The sequence below is a fragment of the Colletotrichum chrysophilum genome, assembly GCF_026319265.1.
Source record: "Colletotrichum chrysophilum strain AFK26 chromosome Unknown scaffold_113, whole genome shotgun sequence".
Classification (NCBI taxonomy): domain Eukaryota; kingdom Fungi; phylum Ascomycota; class Sordariomycetes; order Glomerellales; family Glomerellaceae; genus Colletotrichum; species Colletotrichum chrysophilum.
The window spans coordinates 127,466-147,632 of NW_026517400.1; the positions used below are offsets into that span (position 1 = coordinate 127,466).

The 20,167-nt window shown below is 57.5% G+C and overlaps 3 protein-coding genes across 3 annotated transcripts; 1 reads left to right on the forward strand and 2 right to left on the reverse strand.

Annotated features, from left to right (window-relative positions):
* Positions 1 to 1,172: 1,172 nt before the first annotated feature.
* Positions 1,173 to 2,733, reverse strand: COL26b_010520 (uncharacterized protein; the record flags this gene model as incomplete). The annotated part of the gene is made up of 7 exons (XM_053183216.1): positions 1,173 to 1,298; positions 1,349 to 1,825; positions 1,877 to 2,209; positions 2,262 to 2,341; positions 2,398 to 2,470; positions 2,559 to 2,606; positions 2,716 to 2,733. The coding sequence occupies 7 exons, from the start codon at positions 2,731 to 2,733 to the stop codon at positions 1,173 to 1,175; spliced, it is 1,155 nt and encodes a 384-aa protein (XP_053032863.1).
* A 1,869-nt stretch (positions 2,734 to 4,602) lies between these two features.
* COL26b_010521 (uncharacterized protein) lies at positions 4,603 to 6,093 on the reverse strand (the record flags this gene model as incomplete). The annotated part of the gene is made up of 1 exon (XM_053183217.1): positions 4,603 to 6,093. The coding sequence occupies one exon, from the start codon at positions 6,091 to 6,093 to the stop codon at positions 4,603 to 4,605; it is 1,491 nt and encodes a 496-aa protein (XP_053032864.1).
* Positions 6,094 to 16,919: 10,826 nt separating this feature from the next.
* Positions 16,920 to 20,087, forward strand: COL26b_010522 (uncharacterized protein; the record flags this gene model as incomplete). The annotated part of the gene is given in 6 exon segments (XM_053183218.1): positions 16,920 to 17,074; positions 17,139 to 17,246; positions 17,264 to 17,489; positions 17,558 to 17,935; positions 17,986 to 18,100; positions 18,148 to 20,087. The coding sequence occupies 6 exon segments, from the start codon at positions 16,920 to 16,922 to the stop codon at positions 20,085 to 20,087; spliced, it is 2,922 nt and encodes a 973-aa protein (XP_053032865.1).
* Positions 20,088 to 20,167: the final 80 nt, after the last annotated feature.

Below are 20,167 nucleotides of genomic sequence, written 5' to 3' on the forward strand. Positions count from 1 at the left end.
GGCGGGCGGGCTACTACTTCTCACTACTACTACTACTACCACAAGACAGATACCCTTAGCATTCGGCTCCAGGACGCGAAGCTTCCTGAATTAGGGGGGAGGCTTCACTTTGCATCAAACGGCGTTTGGTTTTTCCTGGCTTTTCTATTCTATTGGCAGTAGCTTGCGCCCTCGTTCAGAACAACGGGACGAAGAGAAAAGAGAGATACAATCACTTTTCCAAGTTAACCACCTTTTCTACCATCCCATGACACGTCCGCAGCAAGCAATGACTACTCCCATCCCGCTCATCTGAAGCTTCCACAGCGACTACCATCCCACCACACCTGACCCATACCATGTCTTCAGTCTTCAGTCTTCTTCTTCGTGTCGCCGCCCGCAGCGACGAAAATCCACAATGAAAAAGAGTGTATGACAGAGAAGAAAGCAAAAATAAGCCCAGTACGGCCTCGCAGCGGAGTACCATACGATGAGGGGCACAGCCGCGGTGTGTGCAATGCAGGTCCCCCAGCACCACGGCCCGGTTCTCTTGATCTCCGGGCCGTTCAAGCAGGTAAGTATACAGAAGAAGAAGGAGAAAAAAAAGGTATCGAACTACGTCGGGGAAGAGTCGGTTTTTATACCCGTGGGAATGGCTTTACTTCAGGTAGTTAAGGGCAAACAAAGTACGTACTGAGGCCAAAAGGTGAGGCCAAACCCTCAATTGGCCTCACAGGGACGTACCTCTGTCCAGATACTTGCACGTCACCACGACATATAGGACAACACACAGTTGGCACTAAAAAAGTTGAATTACCTGGTACTACCTGGCCTGGCTACCTGGGACCGACGCCACGCTCTCTTCCAAGCCAGAACAGGAGCAATCCTGGTTAACAGATGAAGCAAGTGCAGTTGCAACCGTGAATATTTTGCGACCCTCGTACGCTTCAGCTCGTCCTCCGCATACCGATCGTCGTCTGGCCGCCTCCGTGCCGGCCTCTCGGGGAAAAGAACCTTCTACCTCCACTGCGAACGATGAGCGTCCATGTTGCCCCTGACGGTTGGGACCTTCGTCGTCCCGACCAAAGTATGCTCAAGTCTCCTAAGTCTTTGTTACCAAGCCAACACCGTCCGGTAATTCCTGTGCGTGTCTGTCGTAGATTGGGTTTGTCATGCAGTCGTTCAAGGGTGGCTTAGTTCTGGGGCGGGTCATCATCGTCGGGCTGGTCAAACAAAAAGTTTGCCGCGAGCTCCTCGTTCTTATCACACGCGAAGTAGGCCTGGATGGCAGCGTCGCGGTCGAAGCCGAGACGGCATAACTAGGATCTGTCAGCATCAATACGCGAGTTCAGATATATAGGTGACGCACCCGCTCAATAGCATCGCGCTCCTCTTCGGTGACGGCAATGGCCTGCGCGCCAGGGGGCAGAGGCACGTCATCGTCAACCTCCTCGCCCAAAAGCTGCAAGAACTGGTCGGGGTTGTTGGCGATCAGCTGCGCGAGCTGGGGGTTGCCGGCACCGAGCTGCTGGAGGATAGGCTCGAGCATCTGAGGCTGTTGCTGGACGACCTGGCGCAGCTGCTGGAACTGAGCGTTGTTTCTCAGGAAGTCGAGGTTGCCGAAGCCACCCTGAGCAGCGGCGGCCGCCGCAGCAGCAGCCGCAGCCTGTTGGTTGCCACCAGCGCCGCGAGCAGCACCACCACCGCTGCCACCACGCTGAGCAGCGAGGTCGAAGAGGTTGACGCCCTCCTCACCGCCCGCAGCGGCGGCGGCGGGTTGTTCGGCCGGAGCAGCGGCAGCAGCCTGACGCTGGGCCTGCTCTTGTTGGACGCCTTCGGGGATACCCTGTCGAAGTCAGTTTCTGATCGAGACAACATACGAGCTAACCGTTCTTACGTTGAGCAGGTACTCGACGGCGCGGTCGGGGTTGTAGAAGGCGGCGCGCATGGCAGCGTCGATCTGACTACGCTCGAAGCCCATGGCCTCCATGTTCGCAATCACCTCCTGGCGCTGAGCACCCATGGCCATCGAGGGGTCATTGCTGGGGGCGTCACCACCACCGGTAGAGCGAGCAGCGGGCGTCGGCGTGGAGGGAGCGGCCGCGGGCGCAGCAGCGTGAGCGGCCGGCGCGGGAGGAGCAGCCGGGGTAGCGGCGACGGGCTGGGCCGGAGTCGCGGGGACGGCGGGAGCAGAAGAGGATTCGGCGGGGGCTGGCTTGGGTGCCTTGGGCTGTATGGTTGTCAGCATTCGCGAAGCCGGGTAGGGTCTCCGGAGTACAGACCTTGTTCACCATGCACACGACGAAGCCCTTCTCCTCAATCTTGTAAGACTCGACGGTGTCGTCGTCCTTCAGGATCTTGCCTAAAACCCAGTCAGCCGGAGCTATCGCAGGGTGCCTGAGCCGCGAGAGCACCTACCAGAGTAGATAAGCTTCTGGTCCTTGGGATCCCATCCCTTCTCGCCGGCAATCTTCTGCTTCACGGCAGAGATCTGTACGTCTTGTTAGCTTCGGGTGGGAGGTCGCAAGGCAGCCGCAGACGAGAAATATCGGAGGCGGAAGTGGGGGGGAACAACGCACCAGGTCGGTGGGCTCGACATCGAGCGTAAACTTTTGTTGCTTCAAGTCCTGCGGAAGAGTAAATCGATTAGCTGGAGCTCGGGGCGGGTCGGCTGAGAGGAGAGAGCGCAATGCGAAGAGGCGTGGGATCGCGGGCTCGGAGGGCGGAGCTGCGTACCTTGAATGTGACCTTCATCTTGACGAGCTTCAAAGCAGCAAAAGGCTGCGATCACGGTGGGGAGGACAGAGGGTGGCGGAAAGATGAGAGGCGGACGATGCCGATGGGGACGGGCAGTTGCAGTTGTAGATGCGCAGGAATGGAACGCGTGGGAAAAGCAGAGGCGATCGAGATGGGAAATCCGTCACCCAAGCTGGAAGGGTTTTGTTGTGCGCAGGAGCAGGCAAGGTACTCAGGCACAGAATTAATGGAGATGACGAAGGTAAGTGGTGACCTGAAGTCAGTTTTGGTTGTGTTGCCGCTCAGTGGGGGGAGGGGACTTGGGAAGGGAAGGCGTCCGGCGGTTGGTTGGCTGAGGGAGGTAGCTCCACCGATCCAATGGCGGGCAGGGTACCGTAGGTAGGTGGGTAGCAGGTACCGTGCTGGTGCTGGCTGGCGCTGGCGCTGGTGCTAGTCTTTCTTTGCTTTGAGGTCACAACAGCGTCGTTTGGTGCTTTGGGCGGTGCTGAGGTGAGGTTTGGGTGGTTCAAGTTTGAGCTCTCCCCACTGCAGCCGAGCAGTTACAACACACTGTGACGCTGCCAGACATTGGCGGAAAGGCAGAAGCATTGCTGACTGGCCGTCTACAAAGTACTTCGCCTACCCAGGTGCCTAGCGCTGCCGTGGCTCTGGTGGCTCTTATGGTAAACTTTTCCCCATGTGTGTGTGGTAAGAGTGGCGGTGCAAGTAGCACTCTGGTGACTTTTAGGCAGGTGAGAGGCCAAGCAAAGGTGAGGCGGGGGGGACCTCTTTGCAGCAGGTGAGGGGTGACGGGCCTGTCTGGACAACCAGGGAAGCCGCTGGAACCATTGGATGAAAGACACAGCTATCGGCTGTTTTTTTTTCTTCCTGGTCGTCTCCAATGGCTGTCATATGCGCCTCAACTCATTCGTTCCCTCAAGGAACCAGCACCCAGCAGCCACGATTCTCAAAACATGTGTAGCCTGCAGACTTTTGTCGGACAGCCACGAGAAACGGGCGGGGTGCTGGCAACCTGGATATGTCTTCAGATCTGCCGTACAGTGACACCATGCCTGCGAACCCGCGCAGAGTCTGGAGCTTTGCCGACAGCCATCGATGCGCAAACCATAACTTTTGTCAAATATCATGATGCAAACCTATCTCTGATTTTCTTACATGCCTCCACCCTCTGTGATCCAGGTACCTACCTCGGCAAGTAAGCTGCTCGTAGGAGCGCCTTGACTGCTGGGACCAGACTACGCAGTAAGTGTTTGCTGAGGTAAGAAAATACCCGTCCGTGGCCGTGCCCTTTCCCATTCGCCGGACCGAACGGTACACCCGTCCCGACTAGCGCATCGGGATCATCTATGTTCCGAGATCTGGAGAACCCCGGAAGCCTCCGAGGCGCCCGTCCAAGTCCGCCTCTGCGCCGGCGCCAACACCTATACTCAGCCTATCCCTTGTTAGGTAGTGTGTTTGTGGAGGACGACTACTTCACTCTGCACCCATCAACAGAAGATTCATTTGACTCGTTTGATTGTTGTAGCTACTGTAGCTATTCTACCTGCTCGACGGTGTTGGCTTCACGACCGCCAGACTGACTTCCTCTCTCCCTTTTTTCCTCCATACCTACCTCCCGGGACAACGCCACGCTGGAACAAAGAAAAAATAAATAAAGCCCTCAAATATGGTATCACCGCCCGAGTTTGTGTGTGTTGTACTCCGTTTCGTAAGTCGCCGAAGGACGTACTACTAGGAATTAGACATTCATGAAGACCACGCCGGGTCAGGGTATTTCCCTTTTATGTTCTCTTTTCCCTCCTCATGTTCCTGTGGGGAGGGGGCGTGTTGTTGCTGTACCGCTGCCCCTCCCCTCCGTCATCATCATCATGATTGTTCCTCCTTGACGTCCCCGTCTTCGATCCGGAGCTTGCGGCTGTGGTACCCGTTCAGGCTCGTCCGAGCACCGGCGGTGAGTATCCACTCCGGGATCGGTGGAGTCATCTGTCTCTCGTTGGGATCATCGAGCTCTTCCTTCTCCTGTGGCGACTCGAGCTCCTCCTTCTCCTCCTTGACGGGAGGCCCGTTGGGGAAGAAGTTGTCGATGCTGCTCGTGCGACTGAGCGGGCTCGGCCCGGAGGGCAGACTGCCGCTTCTCATCCGGCGCACGCTGTGCCTGTCCGAAATGACACGGCCTGCGTCGGGCGCAGCTACCACCATGGTGCCGGGCGTCACCATCGGCGGGGGGTCTGGCGAGTCAGACCGGAAAAGAGGGTGGATGTGAGATTCACTGGCGGAGCCTTGCATCGTGAACGCCGGCTCCGGTCGTTGAAGCTCTCCGTCACTCGCGCAGTTCTGCATGGTGAAGGTGGTGTTGGGGCGGCGGAGGTCGGCGACGGGGCTGTAGCTGCGACTCCGGCGGCGTGCACGAGGAGGCTCCAGATCGAGCGGCGTCCCGGGGCTGGGGCTGCGGCTTGTGGTAGGGCTGGCGGGGATCGTCTCCAAGAACCGGCCGGGGGGAGACGATGTGCCGAGAACGGTCATGCGGCTCTGCATGTCAACCGAGGAGGTGTCCCAGGAGTCAAAGGACGAGTCCTCATTGACGCTGCTCGACCGCGAGCGATAGTGGTTCGAGTCGATTGACTCGGCCCTGCGCTTCTCCCGCAACGGCAGCAGGCGCGTCCTGGAAGAGATGGGGCGCACAACGTTGGACAGGGAAGAGCGGATGGAGCTCAGGGTTTCAGTCGCCGAGCGGCCGCTGCTCGACTGGGGAGGGGTCTGAGAACCCATCGAGGTGGAACGACTCCGACTCTCGTACGTGGGCGAGGTGCGGGTGTAAGGAATCGACTTGACCGACTTGGTGTGAAAGTGAGGCGACCTCCTTGTCGACTCCTCGTCGGTGTTGTAAGAGTCTGCCTCCTCACGGGCAGACAGACGTGCCAAGACAAAGTGAATGACAATGAAGATGAGCTGACACGCGAAGCAAAGACCAAGCGCAACGGACGAGGCGATGAGGAAGCTCGTTTGCTTCGCACCGAGAATCGAATCCGACAAGCCCCTCGTCGCGTTGCCGAGGCAGATCATGGTGGCGACCGACGCCGCGGTTGCTAGAGTGCATGTCAGGACGCTGACGCCGAACATTGCGCTGATGAGGCGCTTCGAGGAGTTCCGGAACTTGGGAATCAAGTTTGCTGACGACATCCATCCCAAGACCGCCAAAAGAATGCTTTCCAAAACCGAAGACAGGACGGACGACGTCCTTACGGGGGTGACCTGGGGGATGTGTGCGGCGAGCACGACGTGGATGACGATAATCGTGATGGTAGCGATGAGCGCAAGTGCGCCGGCCACGATTGGGAGCGCGCGCGGTAAACCCATGGTGTAAGCTGGGGCTGTCAAAGCCGAGAACTAAACGTATTCGAACCGGTGTAGTTGCTGTGCTGTATATCCTCCTCTTTCCAGAGGAGCAAGACGGGCTGACAAGGGTTGCTTCAAGTGAGCAAACGCCGAACGGGATGCGTAGTGGTGGTCTGCCGGAGACCGGAGTGGGCCAGAATCTGTTTGCTCTTCAACGCCGTATACCCAAACGCTGAGAGGACCTGTCCGAGCTGTGATCGTTGGTGATATCACAGACCAGCCGGCAAGTTGGTGAGTGCCTTGCAAAGGGCAAGCGATGCCGACTACCTTATACGATGAGGACTGGGCCCCAGAGAGGCGAGACGGCCACGGGATGTCAACTGTTGTAAGCGACTAGTTGACGAAAGGGTCCCGGATAGTAGACTGTGGGAGAACGAGATAAATGGGGGACGCGGTTGACCAGCCGTGTACATGGGCACTGGTGGTTTATTCGATCTGTAAGAGAGCTCCGTTACAGAAACTCTCTCGACAGGTTGAATGGGTAAAACTGGGGTCGTGGTTGTGACGAATGAGATGCCAGGCAATGAGCAGCGAGATTCTTGTATGGAACTGCAAGGTTGAGGCGAGATAGAGATGGCTTGAGTCTAGGGCCGCGAGAGTAGGTCGTTGGCGAGCCAGGTTGTCGATGATGGGATTGGGTGAAGTGAACAGAGCCCAGGTGAGGTTTAACGAGAGAATAGTAGTTGGTGAAAAACGAACGGAATGGGGGGTTGTGGGAAGAGGCGTAGGTGTAAGTAGAGGGGACGAAGAACGAAACCTGGGAACCAAACGCATAAAGTATGGCAGACGGTCGTGGACGCGTTTTTGTGTGTGCGGTGCCTGGGTTGGGGGTAGATGGCATTCCCTGTCGAAGTGGAGGAGGAGCTGGGACTAGAAGGTCCAGCGTCGCGTGGGCAAACGGCAGACCGAGCGAGTTTATTCGTAGCGCAGGTACTCTGTGGTCTGTACCTTACGCTCACGCCTCGGCCGGCCGGTGGGCTGGAGTCTTGTCTTGCAGGACCCAACCCGACCCAGGCTTCTTCCAAGGGGCAGTGAGAGACGAGTGGATGAAAGGACGACAATGACAAGGGTGGAGGGGGAGTGATGCCGTGGTGGAGTGCTCGGAACGAAACACTGGCAGCTACCCTTGTCCGTGCTGGGGGGTGTGTGCTCCTGGGACAGACTCCGGCTTTTGGTGTGAAGGTCTGAGATTTTTGGGATTTTTTCTTTCTTTCGAATCTACTGCGACCGGGGGGGAAGTGACTTTGGGGCCAGGGACTGGGAGTCCGCGGCGGCAGGGGACTGAGGCCCGGTGACGAGATGATTCGGGATCTGTGATGTGCTGCTGCTGCTGCTAATCCTGCTGACGCTCTGCCGTGCCTGGGTCGGCGTGCATGCCATGTACCGCAGCTGCAGATATTGTATTGCGGGAGACCGCCAGACGTTAAAGAAGAAGGATCAAGAGGGCAAAATGCAGGGCTCTGTCGTCCCATCCAGTGACGATGCTCCCGCTGCCGCTGGTGATATGCTTCTGACAATGCACACGCAGAGCCAGTTAGAGAATTGGACGATGACCGGACGATGCGACGGCTATGTGCTCTCTGACCTCGACCTCTCGTCCTTCCTTGTGCTTGTGAGACCCGGCAGTGGGCAGCACAATGCGAGAGGGAAAAGAAGCTGCCGTGTACCTGTGGCAATCTAGCTCGACTTTCCAATTGAACACGTTGATTCGACTGCACCCTCGACGTTGCGCATGATCCGGCCACTTCCTCGTGGCTTCTGAGTCGAAGTTTGTGTGTCGTCTGCCTCTCAGCAGTCAGCACACACGCTGGCGGCGCAATGGCAATGGCATGGCGCTGCGGTGTTAGCATGACACGGCGACGAGACGGCGAGAGCTGACAGCTGGGCTGCCCTTGGTGATTGGCCACGGCTTCCGGATTAGATGAGGACAGCCACAAGCGCCATATAAAACACTGAGAAAAAAGAAGCCCAGAGACGCATGGCGTGAGAGAAGGGAGAGAGAGGGGGATCATCCATCATCCCGCCATCGCTGTCATCGGGAAAAGCAACGATGGGGCAAAGCGGGCATCGCCAGCCACAATAGGATGCGGAAAAAGAAACCTGCAGACAATAGGCAAACAGGCTACGGCAAACGCTGCGGCAATAGCAGGCAGCCGGGCGAGAGAGAGAGGATAGACTAGACCAACACCAACAAGACTTGATTGATGATTGCGCTGTTTTGTTTGCTAGTTGCGCTCCGCTATATTCATCTCTCATCTCTCTCTCATATAGGCTGTTGGCCGCAATAAGACCAAAGTTGGAAGTGTGAGCGCTCCTGCGTGGTTATCCCTGGTCTGGTTTGTTGATTAGCACGGACGTTATATTCCTTTGCTTCAGTTCCGATGGCATCGACCACCAAAATGTTTCCCGCCCTCATGACGCGCGACTGGGTGCATCCAGGAAGAGGCAGGTGACGTTTCCACGCCGAGGGGCCCCCTCGCCATGGCATCTCTCCTGCTCGGCGGTGCGGAGAGGCGAGATGACGGGCGTCGAGCAGGAAGAGCGCACCCCCGAGAATCCGTCGATTGGAAGGAAAAAAGTGAGGCTCTGGGCCGTTCTAGCTCTGTTTACATCGTGTCGTTTTTGGCATGGTTGCAGCGACGTGTCGAGGGAGGCCACTAGCACAGCGAGTTGGCGCAGGGTAAGGCTAGACTTGTTCTTGATTTGGCAGAGGGCCTTCGTTGCATCTCATGTGAAGGGTGTGCAGGCACAATCTCCGGTCCTGCCCTCTTTGATGTTGTTCCAAACGTCCAATTATGAGTGCGCCCTTGCGTCCATGAATCAGACGGGCGATCCGTCAATTGTCCGTCAAGCCGTCCTGGCGTCGCAGCGAGGGACGCGGTGCTGCTGTGCCTCTTTTTACCTCCTCTCTGGGCTCAGCTCAGTCATTTTACCCCAAAGAGAGGACGGTGATCGACGGGGCTAGCGATGAGATGCGTGGCGTCGTCCCTCTTGCATGTTGTTGTTTTTGGGTGAGACAGGACGCGGATCCTTGTCCGTTGGTCGCGAACAGAGGGAGACAGGAAACCGTCCAAGACCGGCTGATACTATCTTCCAGTCGGAGAAGCTGCCACTGCCAGTCCACGATGGCCTCAAGACAGAGGGGCGAGTTTTTGGCAAGACATTCTGGCAACACGACTGCTGAATCGCCCGCTGTAAACAAGCGACGGTGGTTATCGACGGGAACTTCGTGTCCTCCACTCGTTTCCATGGCAATTAAGCCGGCTGAATAAAAAGAGCGGAGGCGCCAGTGAGAGAAAAGCCAGTGCTTCTTGTTTCGAGAGGGGGTGTTCCCTCCTCCCGCCTCCGTGCCCGGCGAGCCCTTCTCCACGAGGCGGCAGCGGTTCGTCCAGTGGAGAGCGAGGTGCGTCTGGCGTTACGGCGTACCTGAGATACCTTAGCCTCTTGCTCCGTACCGCCGTAGGTACCTGACAGTGCCTGAGCAGTGAGGAGACTGAAGGTCTGCCGCTGGAGAGGACGGGGACAGGCCTTTGGCGTTGGGAGGTTGAGAGGTTGGTGGCATGGGTGGACCATGTTCTGCAGAGGGGAAGCTTAGGTTGATGGTCCTAATGCTGGCCAGTGGTTGTGCATGACAGAGGGCTTTTTGTGCCGCTTCCCCGGGTACGCTCGGGACGCCGAGTGCATAAGGTTGAAGCGGACGGTCAGATAAACATTGGATAAACTACTGCATAGTAAACAGTAGCTGCTCTTAGCTGAGCCGAGCTGCGCAGAACGGGCCAGCAGATGTGCAAAGCTCCGGTGATATCGACGTCGGTATCGATATTCGTCAACTCTCAAGTGGCTTCATTGATCTCAGGCCTCCCTCATTATGACCCCCTGCCCGGCTGGCTTTTGACTATTGCCAACTCTGGCAGCAGCTGAGTGCGATCCGGATCCGTGGACGCCGAACTGGGCCGAAGACTGACTCGGCCCCCAACACACAAGAGTCTGGAATTGCGCAAGTGCTGGTGTGTGTGTGCATGGGAGGAGGAGAGATTTCCCGGGGGTCCTGTCTCTGGACCTGACATGATGGATGCAACTGTGTAACCTCCCTTGGGAAAGGAGAGGGGGCAGAAAAACCAGCCTTGGAAAAGAAAATTCTGGTAGGACGAAAGAGGTCAAAGATAAGACGGAGAGCCCGACCGATGCAAACATTGCTGAAGATGACATGAATCTCGCTGGATGAAGATGTGCGACTGGCAGTCAATTCTGAGAAGGCGCACTGGTCAGCAGGTGGAAGGTACCGAGCTGCCAAAAGTAAGCGCAAAAGTACAATTGATTACCTCCAAGGTGATGTCCGGCCTTGAGGTGAGGGAGGAAGGTACAAAGTACAAAGTACCTACCTACTCTGTGGCAGTTTGTACTCTGTAAGCCGGCACCTTAAAAAAAAACAAAAAAAAACATGAGGTGCTGATTATTACCGAAGGACCCAGGTCGCTGGTTGGCCGTGGAGAGTGCAATAAAACGCAAATGCAAATGTAAAATGTCTCATACGCACTCTCCTGTTCTATTCTCGGGATTGCCCTGCGACTGCATTTGACTGCCTGCCTGCCTTGCTGCCTGCTGGGGGCAGAGAGGCGGAGGGGGGAGACGGAGATGCAGACGGGACGGACGCGGGATGACGCCAGAGCACTATCAGAACGAATCCATTCATTCCAGCCAGCCCTGACTGAGCCCGGGGATTGAGTGCTGGGCAGGCCAACATTGTGCCTATTGTCCCTTTGTCCCTCCCGTCCCCGTATCCGCACCGCCTCACCTCATTAAGCCATGCCATGCCATGCCATGCACCAACCTCTCCTGTGTTGCCCGGTAAGTTTTTGCAACCGTAGGCAGGTGTCATGTATGGGACTTGAGCCCCCAATGCCACAGCGGGAGGAAAATAGGAGAGGACAGGCTGCGAATGGGTCGGGAAGAGGGGCCAGGAAGCTCTGATGAAAGGGCGATGAAAGGGCTTGAAACAATGGCAGATGCTACAGTACCTGGATGCTTGGCCGTTGTATGTACCGTGCCCTGCCTGCCTTAGGTAAGTACGGGCGGTACATGGTGCAAAGTACCTTTCTTACCGGAAGACCCTCTCAACGTCTTTTTCCACCTCCTCCTCCTTCTCGTCAGTGCCTCACACCTGGGACCTTCTTCCCGCTCACGCCTCCGCCTGCCTCCGCCCGGTCCGCTGTTACCATCTCGTCGTCTTGATTCGCCAACTTTTCATCTCCGTCTCCCCACTGCAAATCTCGCTCGCTGTGCCATGGCCCATGGGCCTTGATCTCGCTGTCGGTGACCAGGCTTCACACTCACAGAGAGCCCACGGCTTCCAGCCTGTCGTCTCCGTCTCTCTCCACAGGGCCACACTTCCCACGACACAGCCCTGCCTTCCATCCGTCACTCCTGGAAGCGACCGGGAGATGCTGCAGAAGAGTGCAGACCAGGCCTTATTCCCCGGTTAAGCGAGGACAGGGCCGTCAACAGGGCAGGGCAGGGCAAAGACAGGCCACCATTACCGCCTTCCGTGACAGTCACGACAGTCGACAAGGCAGAGACGGCACTACATACGGATACCAGGACACGAGAGAGACCACCGCCCGGCGCCACCAACCTCCGATGCTTCTCGACGGGGTCTGCGGGAATTAGCTCCACGGCCAGAGGCTGGACCTCTTGGACCTTGGAAGAATGGCACAAATGACGAAAGGGATGGATCTGAGATGCACCATCTCCCAGATTTCCCAGATTCGCTACCTGCATTTTTCTGGGCTTCCACGACCGGTCGCTTCTCAGGTCGCCTCTGGAATCTGGCTGGCTCAGCGATGAGATCGCCTCCCAATAGCCTGGTTGTCCTCCTCCCACGCCTCCCGTCCTCCTCCAGCCAGCCGAGAGGGCCACCACCAGTCAGCGCCAGCCCGCGTCGGTTGATGCCTCGGGGGGCTTGCGGCACATTTCCACATGTTCTATTCCTGCTTCCTTTTTCTCCGACACCTCCCAATCAGAGACACCCCCTCCACGCCTCCCCCGCTGGTCGTCATCTCTGGGACTATCGCTCTGGAGATGGAATAAAGCTGAGACAAGCCCGGCCTGGGACAGGATGCTCGCCAATTGGGCTGGCTGGAATGGAGGAGTCTCTGATCTCCTGATCCGAATCTCTCGGCGCCGGCCATTGCACCTTGCGAATAAGGGTCTCTATCGCGATGGAGGGTCGGAAGTGCGGCTTTGGACTGACGCTAGGAGACACAAATGCAGATGCAGTGTCTCTCTCTCTCTCTGCTGCAAAGTACATTCGCCCGTACGTACGGATGTTGGCCGTTGTCTGCCATCGCTTGTCGCCGTTCGCCAGAAGGAAACCCGACGCGACGTCTTACAGGTTACCAAAAAGATACGTACCCCCGCCGCTGGTACCTGAACCAAGAGCACCTGGCACCCTGGCATGATGCGCTGCGATGCGATGCTGAGGCGACTTCTCGCCCTTCCGCGGCCCAAGGATCGAGCAAATCCGTCGCTTCTCATTCGTCCCATCTGCATCGGACGAAGACTGCTGGGTCCAACAGATGCGCCTGTTCCTGCGTTTAGGGCTCACGCTGATGCACCTCTTGTGGGGACGCCCGTCTGCGCCATCTGCACGATGCTCGTTGCTTTGTCATTTTTTGAGTCTTTTTTCTCTGCCCGATTCCAGCTTTTCACCGCGCGCCCAGCACGTCAAGTGAGGGGAAGATGCAGACGCAGACGAAAAGAGGGATAAAAACGAATGAAGAGTCACACCCAAATCTCTGATCCCACACCCTGCGGAGTTTGACCCAGAGTTCTGACTTCTTCGCAGCAATGAGAACGCGAGAGGAGCAACTTGGCCAGATGCTACTGTACAATACCTCTCCCTAAGTCCGACCTGGACCGTTCCCATCGCTTCCCATTCGCAGACCTCTCTAGGATCTTGCCTGAAAATGCCGCTGTCAGTCGAGAGGATCCCCCCAGCTGCACGAACCAGAAGGCGGTTGGGTCTTCGCCCAAGGCGAGAGAGGGAGGCAGAGACAGACAGAGTTTGCCTTACTGACTCGGTATCATTCTGGGGGTTCGAGAGGCCATCCCCGCCATGGCCAAAGCACCAACGATGATGTTGAACCCTCGGTGCAGATGGCACGCCGTCGCTGCGAACGGCTCTCTTCTCCAGGTCCACTCGCAACGTGTCAGCCCGCACACATGTTTGACGGCCATGAAACAAAAAGAAAATTCTGCTCCTTCAACCCGCTTCTCCATCCTGTCGTGCAATTGCTCCGGTTCTGTCAGGCCAAAAGAGTGTTGCCAAAATTGGAAGAAACGCTCGGCAATCCAACACCAGAGTTTCGTCTTAGTCGGCGCCCCGAATGGCCAAAGCCTGGTTAGCCCGATAGCCACCTGCGCTCAGAACGGACGAGCGCTGCGACCTCACGTTGCTTGTCACCACTCAATGTCACTGTCTCTGCTCTCCTTCAGTCCTTTCAGGAATAACTGAAACGGCACGATGGCAGTCAACGCGCGCCCAACACGTGGGACGCCTGCCTTCCGGCGCGCTTTCGGTCACCTGTTTCGTTTTGTTCTTCTGTTTTCTACCATGTTGGGTCTCGCGACCAGCTAATCCGTCTTTGGTTCTCCTTCATTTTCCTCGGCCGAATCAAAATAGCCGGGACAACGTTTCGAAGCACGATGGCTTCTAGACGACGCCACATACCGATCGACTCTGCTCCATGAAGTTCTCACTGGACACCCTGCCAAGAACCTGTGTGTGTGTCCTGCCTCTTGAGACAGGATGAGTTGGCTTTTACGGTTATGTCTGGACATTCCCTCCCGGCTGCTGATGGACGTCCGTCACGATGTCACCCGTGCAATCCATCGGTCTGATGTCCGAGGCGTGTAGCTGATCGTCAACAGACAGTTGAAGGACACCTCATCCCGCCATCGCACGCGGTAACCTGCAGAGCCGTCGGGTAGATCCTCACGGTGGCCATGAAGAAGTGGCAGTCGCTGTTGCTGGTGCGCCAGCGCCAGGACGTTGCCAACGTCTGTGCTGTTCGCTGCTCAGCCATCGCACGGTGCTGGCCGCCACCGGCTCGTTGTCGGCCACGAGCGTCATCGCACCAAGATCTGCTGCCCACGGAAGCAAACCAGGTGCGTGCACCGGGCACAACGCCCAGGGCGCCAGCTTGCCACTGTTCTCGGTCAACGACTCGAGAGCCGTCCAGATCGCCAGGATCCCATCCGTCTTCGAGGCCGACGTCGCACCTGCACAACGTCGCCAGGTAGTCGCCGACTTCACCCGTCGTCTACGTTGGTGCTACTGCTGCAAAGTCGTTGGCCAGGGTGGTTGGTGGTCGAGGGTTATTCTCCGACTCCCGCACGGCATTCAAGGGTCTGCTTGAGAATCCGGGGTGAGGGAAAGAAAATTGGCCGACTGAGCGCCTCTGCTTTGTGCAAAATTTGATGAGAGGGGCATCCTGCCAAGTGCCATCACCGCTCGAAAGGGGCTCGAATGCACCCTTTTCTGTTGCATTTCGCTTCCCTTTGTATTTCGCCTACCCTGGTCTTGTTCAGCGGCACGTCCAGCATCTCTCCCCGGGAGAGCATTTCGCCCCTGTTTCTGCTAGATTGCCCGCAATCGCTGGTAAGATGGTTGGTACCAGATGTAACCTCGCTCAGGGGTTTCATAGAAGCTTCGGCGCTATCGATTCACCAACAAAGTCAATCAAGTTTCTAGGAAGCGTGGATGGCTGGGTTCAGTTGACAAGTGTCGACCAACTCGTAGAGCTGAGTTCGGATTTCGACATTCAGGCCTGACACGGGCGCGCGCGCGCGCCCTGGGAGGAACCAGTCGCCCGGCTACTGTGGACATGGGGCTGATGGTCCATCGCCGACCTCACCGACCTCAAAAAGCCGTCGCGGCGCTGCCAGTGATCGTCTCGAGCAGGCGGTTTGAGTCAGGTTCGATGCTGAATTCGTGTTGGTGGGGTCTTGGCTGGACAGCCTCGAAAACAGGAGAGTCGCGATATCGTCTATACGAGTCCCGGTGAGGTCACCTTCAACCACAGAATGAATACTCCGCCTGCAGAGATGCGACCATGTCGTCAGCTATCATTCTCTGTCGCCAGCTTCAGGTTCACCGGCGACGTCACGCAAAGGCCAACTCTCACCGTCGCGCACCACCTTCGGTTCCGGATAAGTCATTGAGGATGTTGAGGATTCTAACGCCCGCATCGACTTGGCTGGCAACATCTCATGTACGAGATCACGGTCGGGGCTACGTGAGACGCGTTGGAGCAGCTTCGATGGTGTCTTCGTCTTCCAACAGGCACGTCGCGCGATTCGATCCGACTGATGGGTAGGATCAGCCCCGGACCCCATCGTCCATTGTATGCTTGCAGTCGTTCGTGTTCGAACTCGACGGTCTTGTCACCTTTCAGGTAGGTTGTCCTTGGTGATAGCCTCGGCCCCGATGTCGTCATGGTCACGGAGGTTTCTCGTTTCCATTCCTCTTTCCCCTTCTGACGCGATGACGATATGGCTGACATCCGGTGCGCAGTCAACAGCTAAGGTCTTGCTGGCACTTCAACCGCGAGGATGGACTTGTGAAGTGCAGATTGTTGGGTGTAGATTTCCGCTCGCGCTCTCTCTGTCAATTAGTATCCGATAGTGTGCCACAATCCACTTTTCGATGTTGGAGCTTGTTTCGCTGGTTCCCAGGTCCTGATTTTGGTTCAACAAATACATTCTGGTTCGAGGCCTTCGCGACAGTAAGCATGACTTGTTGCAATGTCCATTGACACCCAAGATGGACTCGACGTCAAAGTTGACGCTCAAGTCATTGCCTTCGGCTTCGGCAATCCGGGCGCAGTTAAGCTTATCTATCCACTTGAGAAGCTGAGGCTGGTTTGCAGCAGCATGTGCAGTCAAGATGCAGCACAACATTCCTCTGCTTGAATAAAATCACGTCACGTTTTGTCTTGGACGGAAGAATCGGCCAAGATGCATCGGCGCGTTCCCCAAAAAGCTTGTCTGCACGTAGACGACTCGCCATCCGACAGGCACGCCTATCCGCCCCTCTGATCTCCAGGTGATCACAGTTCCCCAAACCCCGCAATCTACGGACAACAGCCCAAACCCTCGGCTGGCATAACGCCGAGATCTCCATCTGGCCTTCTCCCAAACTGGCAGCTCGACCTTGCAAACCATGCCCTTTTGCCGCTGGCCATAGTTTGGTCAATTCACACGTGAGCTAACGGAAGAATTGCACCTTTCGGCCCGCCAAAAACCTGCCTCGAGCGCGTAATGGCAATATGGCGAGAGACTGGGATACCCCGCAAGAGAGGTAGACGACAGTGAACCTGATTGCTGGAATGACGAAACTGTCGTGCTCGGCCTCATTTCCCGCGATAGCGCGCGACCAAGGAGGTCTTGTTATAGGTTTGTGATTGACGTGAGGCTCTGTTTTTAAAGACTACGATCTGGCGTTCCATTCTCGGGGGGCGATCGCTTGGCTGCTTCATGCCGACGCGAGCCATTGCGATTTCGACCCTGCCAAGATCTGGGAGAACTTTTTGACGGTATTCCAGCATGCGGTTCTTCACGGCGGTGACGGCCTTGATCTGGCTATTAGTCTCTGGGGCCGTTGCGACTGACAATGGCCTCACGGACGTGGTGTCGTGGGACAAATACAGTCTGTCGGTGAACAACACCAGGGTCTTTATTTAGTCGGTGCCCCTCTCACCATTAGGGACTTGTAGCAATTGCTGACGATGAGAAAAGCTCTGCGGAGTTTCATTACCAACGATTGCCGAACCCAGATTTATGGCTCGTACGTCACAGGGCTGTTGCTCACCATCGTTCTTCCTACTAAGTGTCTGCAGGATGTCTTGCAGAAATTCAAGGCCAATGGCTTCAACACCGTGAGGTAGGCAGAACGTCTTGCAACTCAGCCGTCAAATGGGTGCAACACTGACAGACGAAATAAAAAGCATTTACTTCTTCTGGTCCTACCACTCCGCCTCCGAGGGTGTCTTCGACTTCGAGACAGCCGGGAAGAATATCCAGCGTCTGTTCGACGACTGCAAGGCGGCCGGCCTGTACGTGATTGCCCGAGCGGGCCCATACTGCAATGTGAGAGAGACGCCAAACTCCTGATGCTCGAGAATTCCTTGCTGATTGCCACAAAGGCTGAGACCAACGGCGGCGGCCTCGCGCTCTGGGGCTCCGACGGCCGCTTCGGCAAGATCAGGACCTCTGATGAGAACTACTACAAGGGATGGCTGCCGTTCATCACCGAGGTCGGCAAGATCATCGCCGCGAACCAGATCACCAACGGCGGTGTAAGTGGCTTGAAACGTCTATATGGAAGTTGTAAGGGGGCAACACTGACTTGGAAAACGCCAAACAGCCCGTGATCCTCAACCAGGTCGAGAACGAATACCAGGAGACGGTCTACCAGGCGAACAACACCGCGGTGGTATACATGGAGCAGATCAAGAAGGCCTTCAAGGACGCCGGGGTCATCGTCCCCCTCACGCACAACGAGAAGGGCATGCGCTCGCGCTCGTGGTCGATGGACTACAACAACGTCGGCGGCGCCATCAACGTCTACGGCCTCGACAGCTACCCCGGCGGCCTGTCCTGCACCGACCCGACGGTCGGGTTCAACGTGGTGAGGACGTACTTCCAGTGGTTCCAGAACTACTCCTTCACCCAGCCGAGCTACCTGGCCGAGTTCGAGGGAGGTTGGTTCTCGAACTGGGGAAGCCAGACTTTTTATGACCAGGTACGTACAGGAAAAGAGTAGAAACGGGGGATGACTGACGACGTTTGCAGTGCGCCTCGGAGCATGATCCGGGCTTTGCGGACGTTTACTACAAGAACAATATTGGACAGCGGGTCACTTTGCTCAGCCTGTATATGACGTACGGAGGAACCAACTGGGGTCATTGTGAGTGGGATACTTCCCCTGCTTTTGGCATATCTAACGACATACAGCTGCTGCACCCCAAGTTTACACATCCTACGACTACTCTGCCCCCCTTCGCGAGACTCGAGAGCAGTGGAGCAAGCTCTTCCAAACTAAGCTCATCAGTCTCTTTACCAGAGTCTCCAGCGAGCTCCTCAAGGTCGAGATGGTCGGCAATGGCACCGGGTACCAGCTCTCATCGACGTCCGCCTTCAGCTGGGTCCTCCGGAACCCCGATACCCAGACCGGCTTCACCGTCGTGCAGCAGGCCAGCACCAAGTCCATGACCCCGATCCAGTTCGACGTCACCCTCAACACGACGGCCGGCGCGGTCACAGTTCCTGGTGTCACTCTCAACGGTCGCCAGAGCAAGATTCTCGTTTCGGACTACACCTTTGGCAAGCACACTCTGCTGTACTCGTCCGCCGACGTCGCCACCTACGGCGTCTTTGACAACGAAGTCCTCGTCTTTTACCTTCAAGAAGGCCAAACTGGACAGTTTGCTTTCAAGAACGAGGGCAATCTCACTTTCGAGGTGCACGGCGATACCGATGTGACGGAAACCAGCAATGGAAACCTTACCGCCTTCACTTGGAAACAAGTCGCCGGTTCCACGGCCGTCAAGTTCTCTAATGGCGTCCTCGTATACCTCCTCGAGCAGAAGACGGCGTGGCGCTTCTGGGCTCCCGCCACAACGAGCAACCCAACCGTCAAGCCCGACGAGCAGTTCTTCGTCCTCGGCCCCTATCTCGTCCGCAGCGCCAGCATCTCCCACGGCGTCCTCCACGTCTCCGGCGACAACGACCGCGCCACGACCATCGAGGCCTACGTTGGGGACAAGCCCATCGAGACCATCGACTGGAACGGCATACGCCTGCCGGCGACCAAGACCGCCTACGGCTCCTTCACCGCCGCCATCCCCGGCGCCGAGGACCGCACCGTCGCCCTGCCGGAGCTCAAGAACTGGCGCTCCGCCGACGCCCTCCCCGAGGCGGCCCGCGACTACGACGACTCCCGCTGGGTCGTCTGCAACAAGACCACCACGCCCAGCCCCTACGCCCCCGTCACCCTGCCCGTCCTCTACAGCTCCGACTACGGCTTCTACTCCGGCGCCAAGATCTACCGCGGCTACTTCGACGGCGCCAACGCCACGTCCGTCAACATCACCGCCTCGGGCGGCCTGGCGTTCGGCTGGTCCGCCTGGCTCAACGGCCAGCCCATCGGCGGCGACGTCGGGTCCGCCGCGGCCACGACCACCAACAAGACCCTCGCCCTCCCGCGCGCCGCCCTCCGCGCGACGGACAACGTCCTCACCGTCGTCGTCGACTACCACGGCCACGACCAGGCCTCCACCGGCCAGGGCATCAACAACCCGCGCGGCATCCTCGGCGCCCAGCTCCAGCCGGGCAGCACCCGCACGGCCACCGGCTTCAAGCAGTGGAAGCTCGCCGGCGCGGCGGGCGGTGAGGCCAACATCGACCCCGTCCGAGGGCCCATGAACGAGGGCGGTCTCCACCCGGAGCGCCTCGGCTGGCACCTGCCGGGCTTCACACCCTCGTCTTCGTGGGCGACCAAGTCCCCGCTCGACGGCCTGTCCGGCGCGGGCATCGCCTTCTACGTCACGACCTTCACGCTCAACATCGACTCGGACCTCGACGCGCCGCTGGGCGTCGAGTTCTCCGCGCCCGCGGGCACGACGGCGCGCGTCATGTTCTGGATCAACGGCTACCAGTACGGCAAGTACGTGCCGCACATCGGCCCGCAGACGCGGTTCCCCGTGCCGCCCGGCGTGATCAACAACCGCGGCCGCAACACCATCGCCGTGAGCCTGTGGGCGCAGACGGACGCCGGGGCGAAGCTGGACGGGCTGAAGCTGGTGCAGTACGGCCAGTACCAGACGGACTTCAAATTCAACCGCGACTGGAGCTACCTGCAGCCCGGCTGGGAGGATCGGGCGCAGTACGCATGAGTGGGATGTACCTGGATAGAAAAGGAAGGGGAAGAGGAATAAGAGAGAAAATGGCGTCGCAGTTCGGATAGTAATACATT